The sequence below is a fragment of the Octodon degus genome, unplaced genomic scaffold, assembly GCF_000260255.1.
Source record: "Octodon degus isolate 3935 unplaced genomic scaffold, OctDeg1.0 scaffold00035, whole genome shotgun sequence".
NCBI classification, from domain to species: domain Eukaryota; kingdom Metazoa; phylum Chordata; class Mammalia; order Rodentia; family Octodontidae; genus Octodon; species Octodon degus.
The window spans coordinates 6,885,404-6,894,055 of record NW_004524611.1 but is presented as its reverse complement, the minus strand read 5'-3'; the positions used below and the strand labels follow the sequence as shown (position 1 = coordinate 6,894,055).

The window sequence follows — 8,652 nt, the reverse complement described above, 5'->3', positions numbered from 1 at the left end:
ATAGCTAGGTTAGTATTTTTTTTTTTTTTTTTTTGCGGAACCGGGGATGAAACTCAGGCCCTTGCGCTTGCCAGGCAAGCGCTTATTCTACCAAGCCTTCTCACCGGCCCCCGTATTTTCTGAATTTAACTTTTTTCTTACTGGATCTACAGACAAGAAGAGAAATACTCTCCAAGTTGAGCCATATACCAAAGGTGGGAGACCGGCCAAATAGCTCAGCGGATTAAGTGCAAGCCGGTGCAGGGGCCGAGGGTTCGATCCCCAGGCCTGCCCTGCCGACCCTGCCCCTGGGGCACGCTGAGACTGCAATTGAGACCGGGTGGTGCGCGCCTGTAATCCCAGCTCTCGGGAGGCTATAAATAGGGGGAGCACTACGAGTCCCATCCAGCAGTGAGACCCTGAACACCCTGTAGACCCTTCCGTAAAATACAAAGACAAAACAAAACCAAAAGTGGGCTGGGATGGGGCTGGGGACATGGCTCAGTGGAATAAAAGGGCCTGAGTTCAATCCCTGTTCCGCCAAAGGCACTGGGCTACATCCCCAGCCTTTATAAGTAATGTTGAGGAAGATAAAGTTAAGCGCTTGCCTGGCAAGTGCAAGGGCTTGAGTCTAATCCCTGGTTCTGAAAAAAAAAAAAAATTGGGATGAGGAAGATAAAGTATCTTGCCCCAATCTTGCCCCAAGGGCCCTGGCAATCTGGCCTGAGATGTGACTCACTCCCAAGGTTGCATTTAACCTAGAACAATAATACAAATATTTGAAGTAAGTGCATTTAACATACCACTTTAATACAAATATTTCAAGGAACTAGCAACAGGCTCATTTTTGCCCCTTTGGTTTTCTGTCACCGTCTGTCTTTCAGTGACGGGCTAGACCCAGAACGACACAGCGGGCTTCCTGCTTTAGGAAACCAAACTGCTAACGGCGTTGGGGGGGAGGGTTGTTGGGGAAACGCAGGAACTTCCGGATTTCTACCGCTCAGAGGCGCCGAGGTCATGACGTCACTTCGTGCTCTGAGGCGCTGTCCTTGACGCGTAGCTCTTCCAATGACCTTCAGGACCCGCAGAGACGTAGGGGCAGGCGGAAGAGCTCTATCTGCACGCTGATTGGTCGTTCACCAAGACCCGCCTTCCCACTTCCGGCCCTCGCTCTGGAGCTACCAGAGTGTTGGCGGAGTTTGGCGTTTGTGGACGCAGAGTAGTGGTGCGTGAAGATGCCTCGTGGAAGCCGAAGCCGCACTTCCCGCGTTCCCTCTCCGGCCAGGTGAGACAGTGTTACTGTGTTGGCACTGGGGGTCGAAGCCGGGCGCCCGGAATCCGCGGTGTCGTTGCGCAGAGAGCGGCGGGGGCGAAGCGCTGCGCACGGTGGCGTGGGTTGTACCAACCTTGTGCCTGGCGTGCGAGGGAGGCTGTTCTTTCTTTCTTTCTTTTTTTTTTTTCTGGTGCTGAAAATCGAATGCCGGACCTCACGTTTGCCGGGCAGGCGCTACACCACTGAGTTATATGCCCAGCCATTATTATGCTTTGGTTTTGGTTTTCTGAGACAAGAGTCTCGCTGTATGTAGTTCAGGCTACTCCAGATCTCATAGTTGTAGCCTAGGCTAGCCTCGACCTCACTGCGATCTCGTGCCTCAGCCTCCGAGTGCACGGATTATTGGCATGCGCCACCACGACCGGCTATTATTGTTTTGGCTTTTTGAGACAGTGTCGCACTACGCAGTTGAGGCTGGTTTAGAGAACATTACGTAGCCCAGGCTGGCCTCGAATTTAAGGCGATCCTCCTGCCTCAGCCTCGGGGATTACAGGCGCGCCCCGCCGCGCCCGGCTTTGGTTTTTTGCTTTGAGGCAGTGTCGCTATGTGGACTTAAACTCGCAACGACCTTCCTGCCTCAGCCTCCAGAGTGCGCCACCGCTCCCGGCTGTAAAGGACGTTTTATGGAACAGTGGTCATATGCTATTTAATAGCACGTTAAATTGCAATCTTTTGACGTAGGTATAATTGGAAGACCTATCAAAATGAGTGACGAACTGGAAGTGGTGGCGTACACTTGTAATCCCAACACTCTAAACTGAGGCAGGAGGACCACAGCGAGTTCAAGGGCAGCCAGAAGTACATGGCGAGACCCGATTTAAATCAATCTAAATAAATGAATAAATGTAAAAAATAAAAGTAAAATGTGGTGGAGGGAGGAGCCATTTTACTGTGTTTCAGGGCTTTGGGAGTTCCCGCTGAGCTACATCCCCTGCCCCAATTATTTATGAGACTGAGTCGGACCGAAATTTTTGATCCTCTTGCCACAGCCTGTCTTAGTGTTGGGATTACAGATGTTGCCACCGTGCCCGTTTTAAATTTCATGTTCCCAGCCCGTGGTGGTACTGCACACCTGTAATTCTCAGCACTTGGAGGCCGAGGCAGGAGAGTCGTTGCGAGTTTGAGACCATCCTGGGCTACAAAGTGAGCTCAAGACTAGTCTGAACTGCATAGCAAGAGCATCTCTAAGTGACTTGGTAAAGTTACCTTTACCTTGGCAATCTGCTCCTCACTAGCTGGGATCAGGCATTTGCCACTGTGCCCGGCTGACATTTTTTATTTGTTGTCTCAATTGAATGAAGGCCAAGAGTCTGAACTAATTGTGTTATATTTTTAAGCCTTACCTGACAAGGGCAGGGGATGTAGCTTAGGAACCCCCAAAACCCTGAAACACAGTACCACCCCCCTCTTTTAACCACCCCCCTCTTTTAAAAAAATATTTTGAATATTTTATTTATTTGGAGGGGACCAGGGAGATAGCTCAGTGGCTTAAGCACCTGCCTGACAAACACAGGGTCCTGAGTTAAATCCCCGGTACCAAATAAATAAATTTTATTTGATACAGGGTCTCTGTGCAGCTTGGACTCACAGTGATCCTCCTGTTTCAGCCTCCCCAGCCCTGGAATTATAGGCATGTGCTGCCACATCCAGTTTCGGGGACCAGTGTGGCATGCAGTACTGGGATGAACCCGGGTCCTTGTGCTTGCCAGGCAGGCACTTAGACCTCCACGCTATCTCCCTAGCCCTGTTCAGTACCCTTGAACATAGTGGTTGCCTAACATTTGACTAATGAATTCCTTTGGTTAATATTTTGGGGGTTTTTTTGTTTGGTTTTTTTGTGTGTGTGTGGAACCGGGGATTGAACTCAGGCCCTTGCACTCGCCAGAGCAGCACTTATTCCACTGAGCCATCTCCCCAGCCCGCGTATATTTTTTATAAAGCATTGGGCTAACTGGTAGTTAAAGATACTGTGGTAAATGTGATCCAGGCTTGGTGGCATGCCCCTTGCTCCCTCAGGAGGCTGAACTGAGAGGATCATTGCAAGTTCAAGGCCTACCTGGGCTGTGTAGCAAGACTTTGATTCAAAAAAAAACAAGTAGGCTGGGGAGATTTTCGGCAGTCTTAAGGGCCTGCCTGGCAAGCACAAGGACCAGGGTTTGATACCAGGCACTGCATGCTGTGCCACCCAGAAACCCCAGGTGCACCGTGCTGGCCAAGGAGACCAGGCATGGTGGCACAGCACCTGTAATCCCAGTGCTGGGGAGGCTGAGACCAGGTTCGCTGCATGACTGAGCTGTGTAGTGAGAGATACAGCTTGGAGATACCTTAAAGGAAGAGATAAGATGGTGTAAATGAATTATTTTTGGTAAAATTTTGCATCTGTGTATTTGCTAATACAAAGAATCTGAGTTTAAGTGTATAATTTTAAAAATGAGCAGGAATCAGGAGCATCATAGTTCTTCCTCTTCCGCAGCCGGGCCCCCCAGATGCGAGCTGCGCCCCGGCCAGCACCGAGACCGGCCCCTACGGCCCCGACCCCGGTGGTGGCCCCACCTTCTGCTGTGGGCTCGCCTGCTGCTGCGCCCCGGCAACCTGGTCTGATGGCGCAGATGGCCACCACCGCAGCAGGTGTGGCTGTGGGCTCCGCTGTGGGGCACACGCTGGGCCACGCCATCACAGGTGGCTTCAGTGGAGGCGGCAGCTGCGAGGCCACGAAGCCCGACATCACTTATCAGGTAATGCTGTCTTGGTGCTGTGTTTCATGGAGAAACGTCGTTGTTTGTAAGTTCTGTGTGTCAGAATTGGCCTTGTGAGTGCACAGTACCGTCAGTGGTGAGCAGGATCCCAAGCCGGGCGTGGCGGGGCACCCTGGGAGACCGAGGTGGGAGAATCACAAGTTCAAGCCCAGCCTGGCTGATTTAGTGACTTAGCAAGACCCAGTCTCAAAAACAAAAAGGGCTGAGGCTGGAGCTTGGTCCTAGGTTTCATCCGGAAAACCCTGGTCCAGTGTTTTGTACAGCCAAAAGGATGGAGTTGTTTGAGCTGCGATTTGATTATAGATGTAGTGTATCGGGAGGGTTAGGTCGGGAGTTTGCTTTGGTTATGTTGAGCTTGAGACACTTACTAGGCTTCTGTGTAAAACTTGCCTTTCTGAGAAAAAAGATGATCCCGTGAGTGTCCTTATTGCGTGGCTAATAGAAAGATACTGTTTATCATAAAAAATAAAAGTCACAGTTGAACCAAAGGTTGACACTGAGCTACATCCCCAGCTCCTTCTTCATATTTTGAGACAGGCATCTTAAGTTACTGGGCTGGGCTAGAACTTGGCTGTCCTCCTCCCTCAGCTTCCCAGAGAGCTGAACGTACTGGCTTGCACCAGGATACTGAGCTAAAACCTTCCCTTCCCCTCTGTGGCTGTAGTGAGTATCCTTTCTCAAGGAGCCCGAGTGTGTCCTCCAGTATATTTCTACTGCACTTGAAACTCATCTGTGTATTTTTTTCCTATAATCTCACTTTGCCCCCATGAACTTTCAGTGAATGTTCTGTTTTTAGACAGGATCTCACTAAATTGCTCAGGCTGGGCTTGACCTTGTGATCCTCCTGCCTCAACTTGTCAAGTAGCTGGGATTGCAGGTGTATATCACTGTACTCAGCTCTGTTGTATTTATTTTACTTGACTTTCGGTGCTAGGACCCAGCCCCTGCCCCTGCCCCTGCCCCTGCGCATGCTGGGCAAGCGTCTGTCTCTGGTCTCCTGCCCAGCCCCACATGTCTCGAGATGCAGGGCGACTGTTTGCCTCCTTTGGTTTGCATTGGAATCTGCTTTTGTTCCCAGTTAACCACAAAGACTGGATGCTGCTCTCTGCCCAACTGTACCCTGCTTCCCTTGCAGGAGCCTCAGGGGGCCCAGCTGCAGCAGCAGGAGACCGGGGCCCCCTGCTACTTTGAGATCAAGCAGTTTCTGGAGTGCGCGCAGAACCAGCCTGATGTGAAGCTCTGCGAAGGTTTCAACGAAGTGCTGAGGCAGTGCAGGATGGCAAACGGTGGGTGACGTTGACCTGTCCACATGGTGCGCCTGCTGGCTGGGCCGCGGCTGGGGGTGGCCCTGTCTCTGCTTGGACTCTGTCCCTAGCAGCACAGGTGGTAGCTCCTTCCAGCTGTGTTTGGGGAGGGGGGTGAAGTCTCCTGCCCCGGCCTCTGCTAATGCTAACGGACCTCCTGTTTGCAGGCCTCCTCTGAGCTGGAGGTGGACCCTGAAGAACTGGAAAGTCAACCCAACCAAGTTACTTTAGCATAAATATTACTAATACAAGAAGTGTAAAACCATTCAGTTCCACCTCTCCCTGTAGCTTCAGCGCTTCAGAACGGCCATGGAAGAAGGTGTTCCCACCACACAGGTGGGCTACACTTGGGACATGTGTGGCCTCCATAAGCCAGCTGTTTTGATGTTACTAATTTGAATAAAGTGATTTGTGGTTTTCGTCCAAGGCTGTGTGGTGTTCATTAAATACAAGGTCACATGCTGGATACACACCCGAAGAGGGTGCCTTGCAGGAGAACGAGGCCACCCAGCAAGGGCTCATTCTCTGGCACTCGGTGGTGCCCTGGGTCTGTGACAGCCAAGGGCCTCTGCAGTTTAGCAAACTGAGCGGGACGGGGCCAGGGCTGGGGTGGGCCTCACAGGGAGCCCTGGCTTTGCTCAGCAGCGCTGCAGGCGCCTCAGCTGTGAGGATGAGAGGTGCAGAAGCACAACAGTCAGCCGTGGTTCCCACGTCAGGTCACCTGATGACGTCCTACCGTAACTCAGACAGAAGCTTGCCGCGTAGAAGCTTCTCTCGAGGTGACCTGCTTAGGTGATGTCCCCTCTTCTGAAAGACGCAACCTTTCACCACCCCTCCTACCTTGGGATGGAACTGGGAATTGTGCTCGGAAAGAGCTTCACCAGCATGACAGCTGGCCTGGTTTTTTTTTTTTTTTTTTTTTTTGCTGGTTTTTTATTCAAGGAAAGGTAGCTGCTTCTCTCGACTCAAAATGTTAGTTTCTTGTAGGACTTCGCTCCTCTCTGCACTTTATTGTGCTGTTCTGTTTTTCTTCCTCTGTAGCCCAGGTGGCTTCAAATTGGAGGAGATCCTCCTGCCTCAGGCTCTCCATAGTGCTGGGGTTACAGGTGTGTGCCACAATGTTCAGCTTTGGACAACTATTTTTAAAATCTCTTTAATTCCTAATATGGTAAATTTTTATGGTTTCGAGTTAGGCTTTACTACTGGCAGATCACTAAATTGTCTAGATAGGGCTGGAGGGCTGGGGAGATAGCTGCATGAATCTGCCTGGCTGAAGCTTAAGGTCCTGAATTCGATGCCCGGTACCAAAAACGGTAGGGCTTGACCTTGCAGCCTTCCTGCTTCAGCCTGTCCTAGTGCTGCGGTTACAAGTGTGCGTCACCATGCTGGGCTCCTGATTTAAGGTCATACAGTCCTTGGGGAGTCCTGATAGCTAGGTCCCTGTGCCAGCTGTGTGCTGTGACGAGTGTTCCCTACAAAGCAGCCCTCCTTCCTCCAGTCCTGGAAGCGGGGGAGAGACGTCACCCCATCCTGTCTCTCCTGGTCCCAGGCCACCGAGCTTCTCCTGCCCTCTGCCAGAGCCTCCCCCCCATGCTTGGCAGCGCTGCAGCTTTGCACTTGGGATTTATTTTTGGTGCATCAGTCTCCGTCATCAAATAGCAAAGCCAAAGCAGAGTGGCAGGATCCTCTTACTGCGACACTGATGTCTGCTCAGGACACAGCCTGAGCCTCACTGAGGAGCCTTGAGGCCTTCGGGATTCTTGTCACGGTCCTCCGAGGCCCTGCAGGGACCTAGTGGTGAGTGGCCAGGCAGCAGGCGGGAAGCAGGGGGTTAGACCTCTTTCCTTTCTGAAGGCAGAGACACTTGGAGGGCCAGCATTGACTGGTTTTTGTTGTTACTGTTTCGGCAGTCTTGCTGTGTAGTTGAGTTTGGCCTTGAACTCCCGGTAATCCTCCTGCCTCACCTTCCTGAGTGCCGGGATTACAGGTCTGTGCCACAACGCCGAGCTTCCTCCACTCTTGAGACACCTGTCCGGAGACATTTTCTCCAGAGAGCCGGCCCCCATGGCTGTTTCCTGACTAGGCTGTGGGGAGGGCCCTTAGGTTCCCAGCACAGCATGGCATCCCGGACGGAGCAGTCTGTGCTGCTCAGTTTGGGGACATGACACACGTGCTGGTTTGGGATTTAGAGACGGGCTGTTTTCTACAGACTCCAGCTCTGCAGGCCGCTGATGGCAGGCAGAGAAGCCCTGTGCAGCCTGGCTCCTGCCCCTGGCACAGGCGCCTGCTGTTATTCTAACCCTTCCCCTGGTAACCAAGCACCCAGAAGCAGGCAGCAGGCCTCCAGAAAAGCCAGCCTCAGTTCCAGGGATGCTGCTTGGCCCCGAGAGCCCAGCCTCCTCTGCCCTGAGGGGGCAGAAGTGGGGGGCGAATGGCGCCTGTTTTCTCTCTTTGCGCCTCTTGGTAGGTAGGGGATTTCGCAGCCCTGATCCTGTGTCTGAGGTCCCCAAGGGCACCTCTGCATTCCTGATGCAGGCCAGCCTGCTCAGCTCTTCTGTGCTGCTGAGCAGCCTAACTTGGGACCCCCGGGGCTCGCTGGCCATGGTCTCCGAGGACATGGGGGACCTGCCACAGGCCCCTGGACCAGAGAGCTGGCTGCTCAAATGTTGCCTCACCTATGGACCAGCACCTGTGCCTCCCATCTGAATGCCGAGGGCGGAGGTGGCCGAGGCGTTCTAGAAACAGCTCTGGTCTTGGGAGGGGACCGCAGGCCCTGGCTGGTGCTGCCTGACTAGGGTGAGACTCCCCCAGCCCCGCACCCCCAGGCCCCTGGCAGAGTTCAGCATCTGTGGGTGCAGGAGAGAGGACTCGGGCGCCCAGGTTACAGATGCAGCGGTGGGCTGGGATGGAAGTGTGTTCTGGCAGGAAGCCTTTTGGAAGGTACTCACAGCTGGGCACATGGAGAGGCACGGGAAGAAACCATGTCACTATGGCAGACAGCAGGCAGAAGCAGGACAAAGGAAACGACACTCTAATTTGTCTTCTGTGATCCCAGCCCTCAGGGAGACTGAGACAGGACAATCTCAAGTTCAGGCCCAGCCTGGGCAATTGTTACCCAGCAAGAGCTGTGTCTCGGGGCTGGTGAGATGGCTCAGTGGTCTAAAGCACCTACTTAGAACAAGCCAAGCTAAGCAAAAGGACAGTGACCGCGGTTCAATCCCCCAGCACCACACGCCAGCCAGCCCGCCCCCTGGTGGGCTGAGCTGGCCACACACACACA

The 8,652-nt window shown here is 52.9% G+C and overlaps 2 protein-coding genes across 2 annotated transcripts in view; both read left to right on the top strand.

Annotated features, from left to right (window-relative positions):
• The first annotated feature begins 1,157 nt into the window (after positions 1–1,157).
• On the top strand, positions 1,158–5,798 carry Chchd2 (coiled-coil-helix-coiled-coil-helix domain containing 2). The gene is made up of 4 exons (XM_023714579.1): positions 1,158–1,264; positions 3,786–4,047; positions 5,204–5,354; positions 5,540–5,798. Exons 1-4 carry the CDS (start codon positions 1,215–1,217, stop codon positions 5,548–5,550), a joined length of 474 nt encoding a protein of 157 aa, XP_023570347.1. The 5' UTR covers positions 1,158–1,214; the 3' UTR covers positions 5,551–5,798.
• Positions 5,799–7,041: 1,243 nt separating this feature from the next.
• The window catches only part of Phkg1 (phosphorylase kinase catalytic subunit gamma 1), a 7,817-nt gene continuing 6,206 nt past the window's right edge, over positions 7,042–8,652 (top strand). The window contains exon 1 of the mRNA XM_004630398.2: positions 7,042–7,169. The gene's annotated coding sequence lies outside the window, so the exon portion shown is untranslated. The remainder of the gene's footprint in view (positions 7,170–8,652) is intronic.

Coding starts and splice junctions, on each gene's coding strand:
- Chchd2 (XM_023714579.1), top strand. CDS start 1,215: ATGCCTCGTGGAAGCCGAAGCCGCACTTCCCGCGTTCCCTCTCCGGCC. Junction 1,265..3,785: donor CGCGTTCCCTCTCCGGCCAG/GTGAGACAGTGT, acceptor CCTCTTCCGCAG/CCGGGCCCCCCAGATGCGAG. Junction 4,048..5,203: donor AGCCCGACATCACTTATCAG/GTAATGCTGTCT, acceptor CTTCCCTTGCAG/GAGCCTCAGGGGGCCCAGCT.